This window comes from Salvelinus namaycush, chromosome 21, assembly GCF_016432855.1.
Source record: "Salvelinus namaycush isolate Seneca chromosome 21, SaNama_1.0, whole genome shotgun sequence".
Taxonomy (NCBI): Eukaryota; Metazoa; Chordata; class Actinopteri; order Salmoniformes; family Salmonidae; genus Salvelinus; species Salvelinus namaycush.
Window position 1 is genome coordinate 48,812,713 of NC_052327.1, and position 23,558 is coordinate 48,836,270.

The window sequence follows — 23,558 nt, forward strand, 5'->3', positions numbered from 1 at the left end:
ATAGGGTGCCATTTGGTTATTACACAAGGAGCACATCGTCAATTACTTGAATACCCTGACTCAATTATCTCCAGTAAAAAAAGTAAAAAAAAGTAAAAAAACATTTTCGTACACTATTTGAACATGACATTTAATACAACACATCTAATAATAACCAATTATGACATTGACAGAGTAGAACACATTTTATACACATTATTTACAGTACAGTACAAGAGGCCTGTGGTAAAGGAGGTCACTGTGCTAGTCTAGCGGTAACACTTCTTCCCTCGTCGCCTCACAGCCAGACAGGAACCCGGGACATCCGGTTGTCGGGGACTCGACAGAGGCTAACGTCTCGCACGTGACTGCCCTCCTTGACAACGTTTTAACCACCTACGCTGTCGAAAAGCTAGGGATTCAATAGTGTTGTAGAGATCTTTCAAGCTGGGGAGTGAGGTTATGAATCTGACTCTAATCTGACTTAGAGGAGTTGCCAACAACCGGATGAATGCGGTTTTCAGGGATTTACTTTTCTGCTGAAAACCGGATGTGGGAACTCCGCTCAGGCGTGTTTTTAACACCTGCTACGTTACGTTACATGGCGATTGACAGCTCCTGGAGTGATGGTTGGTGGCTGTCTTTCTGAATTTCATCCTGGAACACATAAGAAGAAGAAAATAACATTATTTACGGTTAAATCGAGAATATTGACCTATTACTACAGATGTAGGATCTTAATTTGATGACCCTGTTGCGTATTTGAGGTGGTTTAAATAGGCTTCTAAAGTTTGTAATTTCCACTTAGAAATTTCAGACTTGATTTTGGCTAGGAAAATGTCCATTAATTATAATACAAATACAAATGCACATTTCTTGTTGCTGCAGGATTATTTTCCTGCTGTAGAAAACTGGCTCAAATTAAGATCCTACATCTGTAAAGCTACAGCAGTGATGGTGACTGTTAGAAGGCAACTAAAAGAAGCCCTGGACCAGAGCTAGTGAGCAGAGCTACAGTCGTGATGGTGACTGTTAGAAGGCAACTAAATGAAGCCCTGGACCAGAGCTAGTGAGCAGAGCTATAGTAGTGAAGGTGATTGTTAGAAGGCAACTAAACGAAGCCCTGGACCAGAGCTAGACTTGCATCTACTTATTAAACTGGCAGACTTACCGTAGGAAGTACTAAGGTTGTCAAAGGTGTGGTGGTTACGCTTGCCAGGAAGTTGGAGTTCAGGTATCCCTCTCCAAAACAAACATCTTCATCTTCATCGTTGTCCACCCCGACGCTGAAGGCCTCTCGTATCTTCTCAGGGATCAGACAGTCCAGCAGAACCACCAGGATTCCGATGACCAGACACAGGACACCTGGAAAACAAGATGGATGCCTTTTTAACAAAATGTCCTTTAATGTTGTCATTTAGTGTGGATAACTTGGCTCTTTCTCAATTAATCTTTCCTTGATTCCTAGAGTCCTTTCTCCTAACCTCATAACCTCTTGAGATGGAGACTAGGAGAGAGGACACAAGGAATTGAGGAAAGTTTAAATTGAGGAAAGAGCCTTTGAGCTCTGGTAAACCTTTCCTTACCTGTGGCCAGCGCCAGCCAGAAAGAACCGCTGTACTCTGTCTGGAAGGCTCCAGAGGTGCCGATGGTGAACAGACAGGTAGGCAGGTTCATGATGGTGGAGAAGGAGGCCATGGAGAAGAAGATGAAGGCGGCGGTGGCCACCATCATGTAGCCGGCGTACAGGATGACAGGCATGGAGAACAGCACGTTGGCTACCATCCAGCAGCAGAACGCTGTCCTGGGGAGGGGGGAGACAGCACTTGTTTTAAATTTGACAGTGTATGTATAGTCAGACGATTTTCAATGGTTCTGGATGCCGCTTCAGTAACCCCTACGTCTTACTTTAACCTTTAACCTCACCCCCTCAAAACATTAACCCTGAACATCTAACTTAAACCTTACCCTACCCTCACCCCCTCAAAACATTAACCCTGAACATCTAACTTAAACCTTACCCTACCCTCACCCCCTTAAAACATGAACCCTTAACATACACCTAACTTAAACCTTACCCTACCCTCACCCCCTCAAAACATTAACCCTGAACATCTAACTTAAACCTTACCCTTCCCTCACCCCCTCAAAACATGAACCCTTAACATACACCTAACTTAAACCTTACCCTACCCTCACCCCCTCAAAACATTAACCCTGAACATCTAACTTAAACCTTACCCTTCCCTCACCCCCTCAAAACATGAACCCTTAACATACACCTAACTTAAACCTTACCCTACCCTCACCCCCTCAAAACATTAACCCTGAACATCTAACTTAAACCTTACCCTACCCTCACCCCCTTAAAACATGAACCCTTAACATACACCTAACTTAAACCTTACCCTACCCTCACCCCCTCAAAACATTAACCCTGAACATCTAACTTAAACCTTACCCTACCCCCACCCCCTTAAAACATGAACCCTTAACATACACCTAACTTAAACCTTACCCTTCCCTCACCCCCTCAAAACATGAACCCTTAACATACACCTAACTTAAACCTTACCCTACCCTCACCCCCTCAAAACATTAACCCTGAACATCTAACTTAAACCTTACCCTACCCTCACCCCCTCAAAACATTAACCCTGAACATCTAACTTAAACCTTACCCTACCCTCACCCCCTCAAAACATTAACCCTGAACATCTAACTTAAACCTTACCCTACCCTCACCCCCTCAAAACATTAACCCTGAACATCTAACTTAAACCTTACCCTACCCCCACCCCCTTAAAACATGAACCCTTAACATACACCTAACTTAAACCTTACCCTACCCTCACCCCCTCAAAACATTAACCCTGAACATCTAACTTAAACCTTACCCTACCCTCACCCCCTCAAAACATGAACCCTGAACATCTAACTTAAACCTTACCCTACCCTCACCCCCTCAAAACATTAACCCTGAACATCTAACTTAAACCTTACCCTTCCCTCACCCCCTTAAAACATGAACCCTTAACATACACCTAACTTAAACCTTACCCTACCCTCACCCCCTTAAAACATGAACCCTTAACATACACCTAACTTAAACCTTACCCTTCCCTCACCCCCTTAAAACATGAATCATGAACACTTAAACATCATAACTTTGATCTCCATCCCTATGATTCCCATAATGGCGCCGGCAGGGGATGGCGGCCTTTTTACGGGCTCCTAAACAATTGTGCAATCTTTTTTTCGCATTGTTTGTAATTTATTTTGTACATAATGTTTCTGTCACCGTCTCTTATGACCGAAAAGAGCTTCTGGACATCAGAACAGCGATTACTCACCTCGAACTGGACAAAGATTTTTTTCTTTAATGAGTCTGACGCGAAGGATATACTGTTTCTCCCAGACCAGGCCCAAATCCCCATCATTCTCATGAAGAAAAGACGCAGGTACAGGGGGCGCAGATCCGGGTACCTTGAGAGAATTCGTTGGCGAGCGGGTAATCTGCCTCTATCATCCGTTCTATTTGCCAACTTGCAATCACTGGAGAATAAACTGGATGAGCTCCGTTCGAGACCATCCGTTGTGGCTGAACAACGACACGGATAATATACAGATGGCTGGGTTTTTCGTGCATCGGCAGGACAGAACAGCTACAGAACAGCTGGTAAGACGATGGGTGGTGGTGTGGGTCTATTTGTCAATAACAGCTGGTGTGGGATGTCTAATATTAAGGAATTCTCTAGGTATTGCTTGCCTGAGGTAGAGTACCTCATGATAAGCTGTAGATCACACTATCTACCAAGAGAGTTTTCATCTATATTTTTCGTAACCGTCTATTTACCACCGATGATGGCACTAAGACCACACTCAACTAGCTGTATAAGGCAATAGGCAAACAAGAAAATGCTCATCCAGAAGCGGCGCTCCTAGTGGCCGGGGACTTTAATGCAGGCAAACTTAAATCAGTTTTACCTAATTTCTACTAGCATGTCACATGTGCAACCAGAGGGAAAAAAACTCTAAACCACCTTTACTCCACACACAGAGACCATACAAAGCTCTTGCTCACCCTCCTTTTGGCAAATCTGACAATAATTATATCCTCCTGATTCCTGCTTTCAAGCAAAAACTAAAGCAGGAAGTACCAGTGTCTTGCTCAATATGGAAATGGTCAGATGACGCAGATGCTACACTACAGGACTGTTTTGCTAGCATACACTGGAATATGTTCCGGGATTCATCCAAATGGCATTGTGGAGTATACCATCTCAGTCACCGGCTTCATCAATAAGTGCATCGACGACGTTATCCCCACAGTGACCGTACGTACATATCCCAACCAGAAGCCATGGATTACAGGTAACATCCACACCGGAGCTAAAGGCTAGAGCTGCCACTTTCAAGGATGCTTATAAGAACTCCTGCTATGCCCTCAGACGAACCATCAAACAGGCAAAGTGTCAATACAGGGCTAAGATCGAATCCTACTACACCGGCTCTGACGCTCATTGGATGTGTCAGGGCTTAACAAACTATTACGGACTACAAAGGGAAACCTAGAAGACTGTGATCGCGCTCTCCGTAGCCGATGTGACAAAGACCTTTAAACAGGTCAACATTCACAAGGCTGCGGGGCCAGATGGTTTACCAGGACGTGTACTCAGAGCATGAGCGGACCAACTGGCAAGTGTCTTCACTGACATTTTCAACCTCTCCCTGACCGAGTCTGTAATACCTACATGTTTCAAGCAGACCACCATAGCCCCTGTGCCCAAGAAAGTGAAGGTAACCTGCCTAAATGACTACCGCCCCGTAGCACTCACATCGGTAGCCATGAAGTGTTTTGAAAGGCTGGTCATGGCTCACATCCACACCATCATCCTGGAAACCCTAGACCCACTCCAATTCGCATACCGCCCCAACAGATCCACAGATGATGCAATCTCTATTGCACTCCACACTGTCCTTTCCCACCTGGACAAAATAAACACCTATGTGAGAATGCTGTTTATTGACTACAGCTCAGCGTTCAACACCATAGTGCCCTCAAAGATCATTACTAAGCTAAGGACCCTGATTCTAAACACCTCCCTCTGCAACTGGATCCTGGACGCCCCCCAGGTGGTAAGGGTAGGTAACGACACATCTGCCACGCTGATCCTCAACACGGGGCCCCTCATGGGTGCATGCTTAGTCCCCTCCTTTAATCCCTGTTCACCCACGACTGCGTGGCCAAGCACGACTCCAACACCATCATTAAGTTTGCTGACGACACAACAGTGGTAGACCTGATCACCGACAACGATGAGCAGGACAACAACCTCTCCCTCAATGTGAGCAAGACAAAGGAGCTGATCGTGGACTACAGGAAAAGGAGGGCCAAACACGCCCCCATTCACGTCGACGGGGCTGTAGTGGAGAGGGAGAGGTTTTAAGTTCCTTGGTGTCCACATCACCAACAAACTATCATTGTCCAAACACACTAAGACAGTCGTGAAGAGGGCCCGACAACGCATTTTCCCCTCAGGAGACTGAAAAGATTTGGCATGGGTCCCCAGATCCTCAAAAATTTCCACAGCTGCACCATCGAGAGCATCCTGACCGGTTGCATCACCGCCTGGTATGGCAATTGCTCGGCGTCTGACCGTAAGGCGCTACAGAGGGTAGTGCGTACGGCCCAAGTACATCACTGGGGCCAAGCTTCCTGCCATCCAGGACCTATATACTAGGCAGTGTCAGAGGAAGACGCAACAAATTGTCAAAGACCAGTCACACAAGTCATAGACTGTTCTCTCTGCTACCACACTGCAAGCGGTACCGGAGCGCCAAGTCTAGGTCCAAACGGCTCCTGAACAGCTTCTAACCCCAAAGCCATAAGACCTCAGGTAGAATATGTAGGCATTTTAGTATATATTAAAAAAAATCAAAAATTAAACCTAACCGGTACCCCCGCACATTGACTCGGTACCAGTACCCCCTGTATTTAGCCTCGTTATTGTTATTTTACTGTGTAATTCTTTTTTTTGTATTTTTTTTAACTTTAGTTTATTTAGTAAATATTTCCTTAACCAACAATGCAGTTTTAAGAAAAATAGAGTTAATAAGGGCTTGTAAATAAACATTTCACTGTCAGGTCTACTACACCTGTTGTATTCAGCATTTCACTGTGAGGTCTACTACACCTGTTGTATTCAGCATTTCACTGTCAGGTCTACTACACCTGTTGTATTCAGCATTTCACTGTAAGGTCTACTACACGTGTTGTATTCAGCATTTCACTGTCAGGTCTACTACACCTGTTGTATTCAGCATTTCACTGTGAGGTCTACTACACCTGTTGTATTCAGCATTTCACTGTAAGGTCTACTACACCTGTTGTAATCAGCATTTCACTGTCAGGTCTACTACACCTGTTGTATTCAGCATTTCACTGTCAGGTCTACTACACCTGTTGTATTCAGCATTTCACTGTAAGGTCTACTACACCTGTTGTATTCAGCATTTCACTGTGAGGTCTACTACACCTGTTGTATTCAGCATTTCACTGTGAGGTCTACTACACCTGTTGTATTTAGCATTTCACTGTGAGGTCTACTACACCTGTTGTATTCAGCATTTCACTGTGAGGTCTACTACACCTGTTGTATTCAGCATTTCACTGTGAGGTCTACTACACCTGTTGTATTCAGCATTTCACTGTGAGGTCTACTACACCTGTTGTATTCAGCATTTCACTGTAAGGTCTACTACACCTGTTGTATTCAGCATTTCACTGTGAGGTCTACTACACCTGTTGTATTCAGCATTTCACTGTAAGGTCTACTACACCTGTTGTATTCAGCATTTCACTGTAAGGTCTACTACACCTGTTGTATTCAGCATTTCACTGTAAGGTCTACTACACCTGTTGTATTCAGCATTTCACTGTCAGGTCTACTACACCTGTTGTATTCAGCATTTCACTGTGAGGTCTACTACACCTGTTGTATTCAGCATTTCACTGTCAGGTCTACTACACCTGTTGTATTCAGCATTTCACTGTAAGGTCTACTACACCTGTTGTATTCAGCATTTCACTGTAAGGTCTACTACACCTGTTGTATTCAGCATTTCACTGTAAGGTCTACTACACCTGTTGTATTCAGCATTTCACTGTGAGGTCTACTACACCTGTTGTATTCAGCATTTCACTGTAAGGTCTAATACACCTGTTGTGTTCAGCATTTCACTGTGAGGTCTACTACACCTGTTGTATTCAGCATTTCACTGTAAGGTCTACTACACCTGTTGTATTCAGCATTTCACTGTAAGGTCTACTACACCTGTTGTATTCAGCATTTCACTGTGAGGTCTACTACACCTGTTGTATTCAGTATTTCACTGTGAGGTCTACTACACCTGCTGTATTCAGCATTTCACTGTAAGGTCTACTACACCTGTTGTATTTAGCATTTCACTGTAAGGTCTACTACACCTGTTGTATTCAGCATTTCACTGTGAGGTCTACTACACCTGTTGTATTCAGCATTTCACTGTAATGTCTACTACACCTGTTGTATTCAGCATTTCACTGTAAGGTCTACTACACCTGTTGTAATCAGCATTTCACTGTCAGGTCTACTACACCTGTTGTATTCAGCATTTCACTGTAAGGTCTACTACACCTGTTGTATTCAGCATTTCACTGTTAGGTCTAATACACCTGTTGTATTCAGCATTTCACTGTAAGGTCTACTACACCTGTTGTATTCAGCATTTCACTGTAAGGTCTACTACACCTGTTGTATTCAGCATTTCACTGTGAGGTCTACTACACCTGTTGTATTCAGCATTTCACTGTGAGGTCTACTACACCTGTTGTATTCAGCATTTCACTGTGAGGTCTACTACACCTGTTGTATTCAGCATTTCACTGTAAGGTCTACTACACCTGTTGTATTCAGCATTTCACTGTCAGGTCTACTACACCTGTTGTATTCAGCATTTCACTGTAAGGTCTACTACACCTGTTGTATTCAGCATTTCACTGTAAGGTCTACTACACCTGTTGTATTCAGCATTTCACTGTGAGGTCTACTACACCTGTTGTATTCAGCATTTCACTGTGAGGTCTACTACACCTGTTGTATTCAGCATTTCACTGTAAGGTCTACTACACCTGTTGTATTCAGCATTTCACTGTAAGGTCTACTACACCTGTTGTATTCAGCATTTCACTGTGAGGTCTACTACACCTGTTGTATTCAGCATTTCACTGTAAGGTCTACTACACCTGTTGTATTCAGCATTTCACTGTAAGGTCTACTACACCTGTTGTATTCAGCATTTCACTGTAAGGTCTACTACACCTGTTGTATTCAGCATTTCACTGTAAGGTCTACTACACCTGTTGTATTCAGCATTTCACTGTGAGGTCTACTACACCTGTTGTATTCAGCATTTCACTGTAAGGTCTAATACACCTGTTGTGTTCAGCATTTCACTGTGAGGTCTACTACACCTGTTGTATTCAGCATTTCACTGTAAGGTCTACTACACCTGTTGTATTCAGCATTTCACTGTAAGGTCTACTACACCTGTTGTATTCAGCATTTCACTGTGAGGTCTACTACACCTGTTGTATTCAGCATTTCACTGTAAGGTCTACTACACCTGTTGTATTCAGCATTTCACTGTAAGGTCTACTACACCTGTTGTAATCAGCATTTCACTGTCAGGTCTACTACACCTGTTGTATTCAGCATTTCACTGTAAGGTCTACTACACCTGTTGTATTCAGCATTTCACTGTTAGGTCTAATACACCTGTTGTATTCAGCATTTCACTGTAAGGTCTACTACACCTGTTGTATTCAGCATTTCACTGTAAGGTCTACTACACCTGTTGTATTCAGCATTTCACTGTGAGGTCTACTACACCTGTTGTATTCAGCATTTCACTGTGAGGTCTACTACACCTGTTGTATTCAGCATTTCACTGTAAGGTCTACTACACCTGTTGTATTCAGCATTTCACTGTAAGGTCTACTACACCTGTTGTATTCAGCATTTCACTGTCAGGTCTACTACACCTGTTGTATTCAGCATTTCACTGTGAGGTCTACTACACCTGTTGTATTCAGCATTTCACTGTAAGGTCTACTACACCTGTTGTATTCAGCATTTCACTGTAAGGTCTACTACACCTGTTGTATTCAGCATTTCACTGTGAGGTCTACTACACCTGTTGTATTCAGCATTTCACTGTGAGGTCTACTACACCTGTTGTATTCAGCATTTCACTGTCAGGTCTACTACACCTGTTGTATTCAGCATTTCACTGTAAGGTCTACTACACCTGTTGTATTCAGCATTTCACTGTAAGGTCTACTACACCTGTTGTATTCAGCATTTCACTGTAAGGTCTACTACACCTGTTGTATTCAGCATTTCACTGTGAGGTCTACTACACCTGTTGTATTCAGCATTTCACTGTGAGGTCTACTACACCTGTTGTATTCAGCATTTCACTGTGAGGTCTACTACACCTGTTGTATTCAGCATTTCACTGTGAGGTCTACTACACCTGTTGTATTCAGCATTTCACTGTGAGGTCTACTACACCTGTTGTATTCAGCATTTCACTGTGAGGTTGACACCTGTTGTATTCAGCATTTCACTGTAAGGTGAAGGAGGACACCTGTTGTATTCAGCATTTCACTGTAAGGTTGACACCTGTTGTATTCAGCATTTCACTGTAAGGTTGACACCTGTTGTATTCAGCATTTCACTGTGAGGTCTACTACACCTGTTGTATTCAGCATTTCACTGTAAGGTCTACTACACCTGTTGTATTCAGCATTTCACTGTAAGGTGAAGGAGGACACCTGTTGTATTCAGCATTTCACTGTCAGGTCTACTACACCTGTTGTATTCAGCATTTCACTGTGAGGTCTACACCTGTTGTATTCAGCATTTCACTGTAAGGTTGACACCTGTTGTATTCAGCATTTCACTGTCAGGTCTACTACACCTTTTGTATTCAGCATTTCACTGTGAGGTCTACTACACCTGTTGTATTCAGCATTTCACTGTGAGGTCTACTACACCTGTTGTATTCAGCATTTCACTGTCAGGTCTACTACACCTGTTGTATTCAGCATTTCACTGTGAGGTCTACTACACCTGTTGTATTCAGCATTTCACTGTAAGGTCTACTACACCTGTTGTATTCAGCATTTCACTGTGAGGTCTACTACACCTGTTGTATTCAGCATTTCACTGTAAGGTCTACTACACCTGTTGTATTCAGCATTTCACTGTAAGGTCTACTACACCTGTTGTATTCAGCATTTCACTGTAAGGTCTACTACACCTGTTGTATTCAGCATTTCACTGTGAGGTCTACTACACCTGTTGTATTCAGCATTTCACTGTAAGGTCTAATACACCTGTTGTGTTCAGCATTTCACTGTGAGGTCTACTACACCTGTTGTATTCAGCATTTCACTGTAAGGTCTACTACACCTGTTGTATTCAGCATTTCACTGTAAGGTCTACTACACCTGTTGTATTCAGCATTTCACTGTGAGGTCTACTACACCTGTTGTATTCAGTATTTCACTGTGAGGTCTACTACACCTGCTGTATTCAGCATTTCACTGTAAGGTCTACTACACCTGTTGTATTTAGCATTTCACTGTAAGGTCTACTACACCTGTTGTATTCAGCATTTCACTGTGAGGTCTACTACACCTGTTGTATTCAGCATTTCACTGTAATGTCTACTACACCTGTTGTATTCAGCATTTCACTGTAAGGTCTACTACACCTGTTGTAATCAGCATTTCACTGTCAGGTCTACTACACCTGTTGTATTCAGCATTTCACTGTAAGGTCTACTACACCTGTTGTATTCAGCATTTCACTGTTAGGTCTAATACACCTGTTGTATTCAGCATTTCACTGTAAGGTCTACTACACCTGTTGTATTCAGCATTTCACTGTAAGGTCTACTACACCTGTTGTATTCAGCATTTCACTGTGAGGTCTACTACACCTGTTGTATTCAGCATTTCACTGTGAGGTCTACTACACCTGTTGTATTCAGCATTTCACTGTGAGGTCTACTACACCTGTTGTATTCAGCATTTCACTGTAAGGTCTACTACACCTGTTGTATTCAGCATTTCACTGTCAGGTCTACTACACCTGTTGTATTCAGCATTTCACTGTAAGGTCTACTACACCTGTTGTATTCAGCATTTCACTGTAAGGTCTACTACACCTGTTGTATTCAGCATTTCACTGTGAGGTCTACTACACCTGTTGTATTCAGCATTTCACTGTGAGGTCTACTACACCTGTTGTATTCAGCATTTCACTGTAAGGTCTACTACACCTGTTGTATTCAGCATTTCACTGTAAGGTCTACTACACCTGTTGTATTCAGCATTTCACTGTGAGGTCTACTACACCTGTTGTATTCAGCATTTCACTGTAAGGTCTACTACACCTGTTGTATTCAGCATTTCACTGTAAGGTCTACTACACCTGTTGTATTCAGCATTTCACTGTAAGGTCTACTACACCTGTTGTATTCAGCATTTCACTGTAAGGTCTACTACACCTGTTGTATTCAGCATTTCACTGTGAGGTCTACTACACCTGTTGTATTCAGCATTTCACTGTAAGGTCTAATACACCTGTTGTGTTCAGCATTTCACTGTGAGGTCTACTACACCTGTTGTATTCAGCATTTCACTGTAAGGTCTACTACACCTGTTGTATTCAGCATTTCACTGTAAGGTCTACTACACCTGTTGTATTCAGCATTTCACTGTGAGGTCTACTACACCTGTTGTATTCAGCATTTCACTGTAAGGTCTACTACACCTGTTGTATTCAGCATTTCACTGTAAGGTCTACTACACCTGTTGTAATCAGCATTTCACTGTCAGGTCTACTACACCTGTTGTATTCAGCATTTCACTGTAAGGTCTACTACACCTGTTGTATTCAGCATTTCACTGTTAGGTCTAATACACCTGTTGTATTCAGCATTTCACTGTAAGGTCTACTACACCTGTTGTATTCAGCATTTCACTGTAAGGTCTACTACACCTGTTGTATTCAGCATTTCACTGTGAGGTCTACTACACCTGTTGTATTCAGCATTTCACTGTGAGGTCTACTACACCTGTTGTATTCAGCATTTCACTGTAAGGTCTACTACACCTGTTGTATTCAGCATTTCACTGTAAGGTCTACTACACCTGTTGTATTCAGCATTTCACTGTCAGGTCTACTACACCTGTTGTATTCAGCATTTCACTGTGAGGTCTACTACACCTGTTGTATTCAGCATTTCACTGTAAGGTCTACTACACCTGTTGTATTCAGCATTTCACTGTAAGGTCTACTACACCTGTTGTATTCAGCATTTCACTGTGAGGTCTACTACACCTGTTGTATTCAGCATTTCACTGTGAGGTCTACTACACCTGTTGTATTCAGCATTTCACTGTCAGGTCTACTACACCTGTTGTATTCAGCATTTCACTGTAAGGTCTACTACACCTGTTGTATTCAGCATTTCACTGTAAGGTCTACTACACCTGTTGTATTCAGCATTTCACTGTAAGGTCTACTACACCTGTTGTATTCAGCATTTCACTGTGAGGTCTACTACACCTGTTGTATTCAGCATTTCACTGTGAGGTCTACTACACCTGTTGTATTCAGCATTTCACTGTGAGGTCTACTACACCTGTTGTATTCAGCATTTCACTGTGAGGTCTACTACACCTGTTGTATTCAGCATTTCACTGTGAGGTCTACTACACCTGTTGTATTCAGCATTTCACTGTGAGGTTGACACCTGTTGTATTCAGCATTTCACTGTAAGGTGAAGGAGGACACCTGTTGTATTCAGCATTTCACTGTAAGGTTGACACCTGTTGTATTCAGCATTTCACTGTAAGGTTGACACCTGTTGTATTCAGCATTTCACTGTGAGGTCTACTACACCTGTTGTATTCAGCATTTCACTGTAAGGTCTACTACACCTGTTGTATTCAGCATTTCACTGTAAGGTGAAGGAGGACACCTGTTGTATTCAGCATTTCACTGTCAGGTCTACTACACCTGTTGTATTCAGCATTTCACTGTGAGGTCTACACCTGTTGTATTCAGCATTTCACTGTAAGGTTGACACCTGTTGTATTCAGCATTTCACTGTCAGGTCTACTACACCTTTTGTATTCAGCATTTCACTGTGAGGTCTACTACACCTGTTGTATTCAGCATTTCACTGTGAGGTCTACTACACCTGTTGTATTCAGCATTTCACTGTCAGGTCTACTACACCTGTTGTATTCAGCATTTCACTGTGAGGTCTACTACACCTGTTGTATTCAGCATTTCACTGTAAGGTCTACTACACCTGTTGTATTCAGCATTTCACTGTGAGGTCTACTACACCTGTTGTATTCAGCATTTCACTGTAAGGTCTACTACACCTGTTGTATTCAGCATTTCACTGTAAGGTCTACTACACCTGTTGTATTCAGCATTTCACTGTAAGGTCTACTACACCTGTTGTATTCAGCATTTCACTGTCAGGTCTACTACACCTGTTGTATTCAGCATTTCACTGTGAGGTCTACTACACCTGTTGTATTCAGCATTTCACTGTAAGGTCTACTACACCTGTTGTATTCAGCATTTCACTGTAAGGTTGACACCTGTTGTATTCAGCATTTCACTGTAAGGTTGACACCTGTTGTATGCGACAAATCACTTTTGATTTGATTTGATGCTTAACATTAACCTTCGGATCTGGTGGTGAAATATCCACTACAGGTACGTGTTCAGATCTAGTCAGCTTACCAGAGAGTGGCCGATGCGTAGCGCCCAGAGTATCTATACTGGTAGATGAGGCCACAGGGGTTGTTGAGGGTAAACTTCTCAGCGATATAGAGGATGGGGTTAGGTAGACCTCTCTCTAGGGCGTCCTCGTACTCCTCGTCGATGGTGTCTTTCCACTCAAACATCTCGTTGTAGTTGATGGTCTCGTTCAGTTGATTCACAGGATTCCCTGGAAGGATAGAGACCATAGAGGACAATGGGCGGTTATAATCCATGCACTTACAACACACATGACAAGTGTTATGTGTCACAATACCAGACCTAGGGCTACAGCACTGGTAACCATGTGGGAGGCAACCTGTCTGTCACAACCTGTCTGTCACAACCTGTCTGTCACAACCTGTCTGTCACAACCTGTCTGTCAATGGTAACAAAACAAAAAAAAGAAGAGCAAGCTATTCTATCTAGTCTGTCTTTTCCTGCATGGGACTCCAAGAGCTAAGGAGCGTTATCTAAGGAGAGGCCAGCGGAGCACAGGTGCTTGGGTATTACGCAAGAGACAGAGGCTATCCGTTAGAAGCTTACTAAACATAGGCCATCATTCATTAGCTAAATATAAGACTAAACCTGTATTGAATTTATTACCTGAAAGAAATAGGCTAAGACATCTATATATAGGACTATATATCAATCTAGAACAGGATGATCTATTTTGGATACAATTTGAATGGAATTGATGGAGAGAGAGAGAAAGACCACTCGCTCGTGTACTGATTTTAAAGCAACGATATATGAGTGTTTTAAAACTTTCCAGCTGGAATTTAAAACAAATAATCTTTACAATTTAGAAAAAATAATAATAATAAGGTGACCCCATGAAATCCAGATGTAGATGTGTAAATTAGACAGAGCATTAGCTATTTCTATATTACTGTAGCATAGCCTATAAATAATACAAGTTACCATGATGAGATGATAGGTCTACATACTGAGATGAGCTGTCGGTTTCCACCCTGAGCGTTGATGTCACGCCCTGACCTTAAAGAAGCCGTTTTATTTCTCTATTTGGTTAGGCCAGGGTGTGATTAGGGTGGGCATTCTAGTTGATCTATTTCTATGTTTTGGCCGGGTGTGGTTCTCAATCAGAGGCAGCTGTCTATCGTTGTCTCTGATTGAGGAATCGTACTTAGGCAGCCCTTTTTTCCCCCACCTTCAGTTGGGGGATCTTGTTTGTGTGTAGTTGCTTTCTGCACTGCATATAGCTTTTACGTTCGTTTTGTATTTTTGTTGTTTTTCGGTGTCATTTTTTTTATTGAAGAAAAATGTACGTCTACAACGCTGCACCTTGGTCTCGTTCTAACGACGAGCGTAACAGTTGATCATGCAGCGACCAGAGAGAAGGCCGTATAGCATCCAGATTTAGACATCAACGTATCATTTAACAGTTTCCATTTTGCACGTCATGTTCATATAAATAATGTATTATAATATTTTATTATAATTTACCGGTTTCTCGCTGTTATTTATCCCGGGAAAAGGGGAGTGGTTTTGGCAGGTTCCCACCATTCAACCCTAGCGTAGATATTGCGTTTTCCATTGGTCCACTAGTTTTCAAGTAACGGTTCATCTTATGAAGACTCGAGGCTGTAATCGCTGCCCAAGGTGCTTCAACAAAGTACTGAGTAAAAGGGTCTGAATACTTATGTAAATGTGAAATTTCTGTTTATTTTTCTTTATATATTTGCTAAAATTTCTAAAAAAGAGTTTTTCGCTTTGTCATTATGGGGTATTGTGTGTAGATTAATGAAGAAAAAAAATATTTTTATACTTTTTTTGAGTAAGGCTGTAACGTAACAAAATGTGGGAAAAGTCAAGGGGTCTGAATACCTTCCGAATGCACTGTATAAGTACTCTGTATTTGTAGATTTATGGTCATTCCGGTGTCTGCATTGGCAGTAGAGCATTTACGGGGGGAATTCATACTTACTGAGCAGAGCAGAGCTGTTGTGAAGGAAGTTGTCAAAGAAGTGAGTGTGTTTATACAGGAAGTACCGCCCCCTCCCACCTACCAACCAATCATTGTCAATGCGGAGCTATATGGAGCTATGCGTAGCCCGCACGGCGATGTGGAGGCCTATAAGTTTGTCATATTTATTTGAATGTACATTTTGGGTCAGTTTAGCGTCCCCCCCTAGCCTATTGGACGCACCGCCTACGGTCTACGGGGCTCACCTCTTAAAGTAATGTTGATGCCGTACAGTCCAACGTGCAGTCCCACCTCAGCGTTCACCTCCTCACTGCTGAAGGACTTGTAGGTAGCGTTGGTGGTGGCTCGGGCCTCAGCCCAGTCACTGGTGAAATTCAGTGCTGAGATTGAGATTAAGATTGAGATTAAGATTGAGATTGAGATTGAGATTAAGATTGAGATTAAGATTAAGATTAAGATTGAGATTGAGATTAAGATTGAGATTGAGATTGAGATTGAGTGTCATACTAAAAACAAAAACAATACAACGAACTACTTTATAGCAGTTGATTATCATTTCTTTTGATGTGCGTTTACTGTGAAATAATTGACACCCTCTCGACAAAATCAGAATCGAGTAGCCTAATTCAACAATTCTTTACATTACGTTACATTACAATCCTGTGGTATAAAATAAATATGTAGAGAGTTCAAAACTCTTGTATAGTGTTGCAAAAGATGATGATGTGAAATTGAAAGAAACGTCCAGCTAGTTACAGTACTTACCTACGATTACTACACCTATGAAGAGACTGATGATGATTCTGAACGTCCAGAACAGTCTCTAGAGGAGAGGGTTTGAGGACACAAGTCAGGTCACGAAACACGGTACCTAGCTTCACAGACTGACAGCTACGATACATTTTTTATTATTGTTTTATTAATCCATTTGATGTTAATCACTTTCCAAGGGGAAATAATCAGTTTAAGTCAATATGTGTCTACATTGAGTAATTATATTATCTAATCATAGGCAGTACAGTAGGTATACGGAGTCAGATTTGTGCCAACAGAAATGGAATATGAAGATCAATCGAGTCTGAAGATTCCATTTCTGTTGGCATTAATATTACGCCATAGGAAGGTTGCACCAGTTGGTTCTACTCACCGACTTGCCTCTGATACCTGGCAAAATAAAAAGGAAGCTGACCGTGAGGACCAGGAAGACCAGGATAATGGTGAGGAGGTGGGTGTTGAAGATAAAGGAGGTTCTTGGTAGGGGGTAGAATGGGTAAATGTCATCGTAGAAGGTCATCTTTCCTCAGGATCTCCGGGGCTGAGAGCAGACAGCGTGACCAGAAGAGACAGTGTTAGTGTGTGAAGAGCAGGGTGTCTCAGTTACCCTCTAAAGATCCAGAGATAGGCGATACATTGAGCCATCAGTTCATTACTATATAGTAGGGGATAATGTACACTGGGGAATTGGAATGTTACATCATTTCCCCCCCCCAAAAAATTCACTTAATTAAAAAATTACTTACAGATGCACTCCAGGCGCCAGTTGCACCATTCAGGGGTAAAATAAAGTTGGTTTTAAATGCTACATTGGGCATAAATACGTCCGACTTTGCGATCAGAATTTACACCTGTTGCACAAACCAAAAATAAGACTAGTTTTAGCTAAATCCGACGTAAGCAATATGCGTTCATGAGATTTGATGCTTCATAAGGATGGTTGCTAGGCAGCGCCGCTTTACTAGGCTGTTACGGTCCTCACGGCAGTAATAAACGTTGCGAGGCGTGTCCTCATTACTTCGCAAATCCCACCACTATGTATGCACGTTTTCTTAACCACAAGTGGATGGATCAACTAATAATTATTGTGGGAATGAATTTCACTGAATTACGAAAATATTTGGAATACAGTAGGCTAGTGCCACTGAAGGAATTTATCATATTGTTGTTTATGGAAACTCACAAATTCATCCTACCATTTTAAATACTTTAAAGCAGTAGCCGTGTGTGGTCAACTATAATTTCAGTACCATGAATGAGACAGTGTTATCGCACTGCTTTGAGACAGGCGTGGGGATTCGTCATGATAAATCAATCAATGTCAGATTTTTGTTTCCCGGAATCTCCATTTGGATATTTGGTAACAATTAGGCTGGGAAAATGTTAGCCAAACTGAGATGAGTGTTTATGATGATAATCTTTGGTCTAGTTTGCTCATCTAATGGTGTTATCAGAACATTTTGCTAGCAAGTTAGCATTTTGCTAACATTTTGCTAGCATGTTAGCATTTTGCTAACATTTTGCTAGCATGTTAGCATTTTGCTAACATTTAGCTAGCACGTTAGCATTTTGCTAACATTTTGCTAGCACGAAAGCCTAGAGTAACAGGTGGGTTATTTTGCTCTTCAATCACGTAGTAGCCTAGCCTATATTATCCTGACTAAAAGCCCTTGACTTGTCTGATAATTAATCAATGTGATTTTCTTTCACTAACTTTCCTTCTGTGTATTTGGTTACTTGATCTCTGTCTGGGCAAATAAGTGGAGGTAACAGCTTTATTTATTAGTTTGCTAATATCTGATCAGACACATTTAGCATGCTTTAATGTAGCATAAATCAATTTTATTATTTTGGCTATTGACTCGTGCATAGCCATCTCGAAAAGCCCTCGGAGGTTGTGAAATATGAACACGAGACTCAAATCCTTTAAAAATATATATATTGCTATTATTTTCTCTGTATATCATGAAATAAGAGAGTCCCAATTTAACATCCTATGCCTACTCTCTACTAGGCGTAGCTCATAGAAGGGCTTAGGACCAGCTGGTGAAACAGGTACAACTTTTAGGTCCTGCATAGAGCCCATTTTACATCGGATTTAGAGTTACGACCCACTTACGATCAACTGGTACAACCGGCCCCGGGATCTTAAGCACAACAAACAAATTGAATTCGAAACATATCACACGAATATGAAGACGTGGTACACAATTTGATGACCTGGTACACAAAAAAACATCCTGAAGGGGCCCATGGCTGGGTCTTTTTTACAAAAACGTCTGTAGAGTCTGAATGGTTTGAGCTACAAACTATTAAAAACTATCTATGAAAAGCTGAGACTCTCACGGACACTAGCAAGCTACATAAGAGTTGTTAGAAGGTAAGGGGTCCTTCTACATAGAAGATCATAGGAAATCCCAGGTCATAGTGTCTATAATACTGTAAGGGGTTCTTCTACGTAGAAGATCATAGGAAATCCCAGGACATAGTGTCTAATACCGTAAGAGGTCCTTCTACATAGAAGACCATAGGAAATCCCAGGTCATAGTGTCTGTAATACTGTAAGGGGTCCTTCTACATAGAAGATCATAGGAAATCCCAGGACATAGTGTCTATAATACTCTAATAACCTCACATAGTTGCCGTCAAACTACAAACAGTAGTCACTGACTAGTTAGATATTCATGTCCCACTGAGCAAACAATTTCTGTATTTTTGCTTTGGGTGACCTTTTATTTTTTTTGTAGACATTTGCCAATAAAACTCATGAATGCAACAGTTTGTGTCAAATAGTTTTGTGTTCCAACTTGTAGCCCTGGTTGTCCTGAACCGAACATGGTAAAACACTTCATTGTGAGGCTCAATATAAAGGCTGGACATGAAGATAAATGAAAGTCAGATAAATGAAAAGCTGATTTTTTTTTGTTGTGGTCTCAGGATGTATACTATATATTATATCACTTAAAGAAAGTATTTTATTTCTGAATCAAGACAAAATAATTTTTACTTGAACACACTCATTTGGTAGGCCAATTTTGGGTGGGTTTTCATACAAAGTGCTTTAAGAAACCACTCTGTTGAGACTAAGAGCACATTCAAACTAAACAGAGTACGGGAACAGTAAGTGGATACTCTTGCACTCAAGTTTACCCTCTTTAGCAAACTATCACCGCCAAAAAACCCATCTCAAATTAGACCATGCAGGTTTGTAAGCAACAAACACATAACAAAGAAAACACACAAACAAACAAAAAATCCTCTAACTCCATCTAACTCCATCTACCTCTGAACCACCACTATGCTATTTTCCTGTCATACATAATAAGTATGCTTAAAATAACATAAAATAATTGTATTAATTAATTTAAAATAATGCTCACCTGAAAGTGCAAAAAAAGTAGACCACCAGATCAAGACAGAGGCAGAAAGATGGGGAAAACGAATGTAGTAACACACAAAGGCGAGAGACTTATTTTATACCGGGCACTTCTTTTGTGTATCTTTAGGCTTGCATTGATTGGTATTTTTTTGGAACAGAGGTGTGTGAACCGGTGACGACCATTCCTACAAGGAAACGCATGTGTCCGTATATTAGGAGAACTTAGGTCTTAGACACACTGTTGGCTGTTCTTCCACAGAGCGCCTTTTTCGCTCACCTGGATTTTTCGTAACTCCGGCTCTTCAGTACGCATGACATTTCATCCTCAAAATTGAGTAAGTTTTCCAGTTTAAAAAAATAAATAATAATTCACATTTCCTGTTTAAAACCTTTCTTTAGTGTTGTTTCTTCCATACAATGTACAAATACTCTATATGTGTCAGCCACAATTTAATTATAGCAGTTATTAAAGCACTGCTAATCACATAGATTTTACGCATTTTACGCAACGTATTAGGCTATATCGCATTTATTTAAACCATTTTCCCGATGGGTTCCTACCTTGCACTTTCCACACCAGTAGGCTGCACCTCGACAACTCTTGACCGTCTTGGAGTGGGTCTCTACGTGCTGAGGTGAATCTCTCGCATCAATGGATTTGCGTAAACAGATGTGGACAGTGCTAGCAGTGCTTTCTCTTATCGTTCAACGTAAGTAGCCTTGTAACCAGTTACTTATTTCGGGTTATTTATGTAGGACTAGTAAAACCCACGAAAAATGCATAACCTTTGATAAATAACTATTATACAAGTCCTGCATTTTGAGTATCACTCTGAAAGGACCGCTAATTCTATACGTTTACCTGTGCAGATTCTCAGGCCAAAGTCCCCTGGGAAGTCCAACGATATGACGGCTGGTATAACAACTTAGCCTATCACAGTCGAGGTGCTGTTGGTAAGTTCATCACAAAATGTTACCCACTAACTTACAATATTAAATATTTTTAAAATATTAATATTTAAAGATATACGATGCGTTTATAGAAAGTCATATGTTGCATTGTTGCTTTATGACGAGGAACTCCTCTGTGCGCGTGCAGGTTCCCCCCTGGTCCGCCTCCTGCCCGCGCGCTACTCTGACGGGGTCCTCCAGCCGCTCCAGGAGCCACAGCTTCCCAACCCGCGCAGGGTCAGCGATGTGACGGCCAGGGGCCCCTCGGGCCTACCCTCTGCACATAACCAGACTGTACTCTCTGTATTCTTCGGTAAATTGACACTGGGAAACATCAATCTGAATGTTTACTATTCATTCCCGACTCATTCAGGAGATAACGTTTCGGGTTTATGTTGTGAAATGAAATGCTTGGAGGTTGTCATAGTTACAAAAATGAATGACCAGTAAACACCTGGCAACGTCGTCAAAAAGGATTGGAAAGGTTTCAGAATAGATTGACAGTAGCAGCTACCTGCCAAATGACAGTAGTTCTCGTCTGTCTGTCCAGGGTACCACGTTGTATTTGAGATCCAGGACTCCCGGCCTCCCGGCTGTCCTCCGGAATTCATGCACATCCCCGTCCCAGAGGGAGACCCAGTCTTTGACCCCAACCGTACCGGCCGGGTCCTACTGCCCTTCCAGAGGGGGCCCTGGGAAAAACACTCCAGCCAGAGCCCCAATAACCCCCGCACACAGGTAATAACCCCCGCACACAGGTAATAACCCTCACACACAGGTAATAACCCTCATACACAGGTAATAACTCTCACACACAGGTAATAACTCTCACACACAGGTAATAACCCCCGCACACAGGTAATAACCCCCGCACACAGGTAATAACCCCCGCACACAGGTAATAACTCTCACACACAGGTAATAACTCTCACACACAGGTAATAACCCCCACACACAGGTAATAACTCTCACACACAGGTAATAACCCTCACACACAGGTAATAACCCCCACACACAGGTAATAACCCCCGCACACAGGTAATAACTCTCACACACAGGTAATAACCCTCACACACAGGTAATAACCCCCACGCAAAGGTAATAACTCTCACACACAGGTAATAACCCCCGCACACAGGTAATAACCCCTGCACACAGGTAATAACCCCCGCACACAGGTAATAACCCCCGCACACAGTTAATAACTCTCACACACAGGTAATAACCCCCGCACACAGGTAATAACCCCCGCACACAGGTAATAACTCTCACACACAGGTAATAACCCCCGCACACAGGTAATAACCCCTGCACACAGGTAATAACCCCCGCACACAGGTAATAACCCCCGCACACAGGTAATAACCCCCGCACACAGGTAATAACCCCCGCACACAGGTAATAACCCTCACACACAGGTAATAACTCTCACACACAGGTAATAACCCTCACACACAGGTAATAACTCTCACACACAGGTAATAACCATCCCACACAGGTAATAACTCTCACACACAGGTAATAACCCTCGCACACAGGTAATAACCCCCGCACACAGGTAATAACCCCCGCACACAGGTAATAACCCTCACACACAGGTAATAACCCTCACACACAGGTAATAACTCTCACACACAGGTAATAACTCTCACACACAGGTAATAACTCTCACACACAGGTAATAACCCTCGCACACAGGTAATAACTCTCACACACAGGTAATAACTCTTACACACAGGTAATAACTCTCACACACAGGTAATAACCCTCACACACAGGTAATAACCCTCACACACAGGTAATAACCCTCACACACATGTAATAACTCTTACACACAGGTAATAACCCTCACACACAGGTAATAACCCTCACACACAGGTAATAACTCACACACAGGTAATAACCCTCACACACAGGTAATAAGTCTCACACACAGGTAATAACTCTTACACACAGGTAATAACTCACACACACAGGTAATAACCCTCACACACAGGTAATAACCCTCACACACAGGTAATAACTCTTACACACAGGTAATAACTCACACACACAGGTAATAACCCCCGCACACAGGTAATAACTCTCACACACAGGTAATAACCCTCACACACAGGTAATAACCCTCACACACAGGTAATAACCCTCACACACAGGTAATAACCCTCACACACAGGTAATAACTCTCACACAAAGGTAATAACCCTCACACACAGGTAATAACCCTCACACACAGGTAATAACTCTTACACACAGGTAATAACTCACACACACAGGTAATACCTCTCACACACAGGTAATAACTCACACACACAGGTAATAACGCTCACACACAGGTAATAACCCCCGCACACAGGTAATAACTCTCACACACAGGTAATAACCCTTTCACACAGGTAATAACCCTTGCACGCTGGTAATAACCCTCACACACAGGTAATAACCATTTGACACAGGTAATAGCCCTTGCATGCAGGTAATAACCCTCACACACAGGTAATAACCCTCACACAGGTAATAACCCTCACACAGGTAATAACCCTTGCACACAGGTAATAACTCACACACAGGTAATAACCCCCACACACAGGTAATAACTCTCACACACAGGTAATAACCCTCACAC

At 42.1% G+C, this 23,558-nt stretch overlaps 2 protein-coding genes across 2 annotated transcripts in view; one reads left to right on the forward strand and one right to left on the reverse strand.

Moving 5' to 3' along the window:
• Positions 1-576: 576 nt before the first annotated feature.
• Positions 577-17,122, reverse strand: LOC120065945 (dual oxidase maturation factor 1-like). The gene is made up of 7 exons (XM_039016987.1): positions 16,976-17,122; positions 16,594-16,651; positions 16,074-16,208; positions 13,863-14,070; positions 1,566-1,783; positions 1,151-1,344; positions 577-636 (listed from the first exon to the last, which is right to left on the reverse strand). The coding sequence occupies exons 1-7, from the start codon at positions 17,120-17,122 to the stop codon at positions 577-579; spliced, it is 1,020 nt and encodes a 339-aa protein (XP_038872915.1).
• Positions 17,123-20,633: 3,511 nt separating this feature from the next.
• LOC120065946 (dual oxidase 2-like) overlaps positions 20,634-23,558 on the forward strand; it is a 35,677-nt gene continuing 32,752 nt past the window's right edge. The window contains exons 1-4 of the mRNA XM_039016988.1: positions 20,634-20,691; positions 20,852-20,935; positions 21,081-21,245; positions 21,483-21,670. Of these exons, the coding sequence (XP_038872916.1) occupies positions 20,634-20,691; positions 20,852-20,935; positions 21,081-21,245; positions 21,483-21,670 (495 nt within the window). The remainder of the gene's footprint in view (positions 20,692-20,851; positions 20,936-21,080; positions 21,246-21,482; positions 21,671-23,558) is intronic.

Excerpts from the sequence above, each read along its gene's own strand:
- LOC120065945 (XM_039016987.1), bottom strand. The coding sequence starts at position 17,122 with ATGACCTTCTACGATGACATTTACCCATTCTACCCCCTACCAAGAACC. Across the intron at positions 16,652-16,975 it reads CAGGTATCAGAGGCAAGTCG|AGACTGTTCTGGACGTTCAG; the intron begins GTGAGTAGAACC and ends CCTCTCCTCTAG. Across the intron at positions 14,071-16,073 it reads CATCAACATTACTTTAAGAG|GGAATCCTGTGAATCAACTG; the intron begins GTGAGCCCCGTA and ends CTATCCTTCCAG.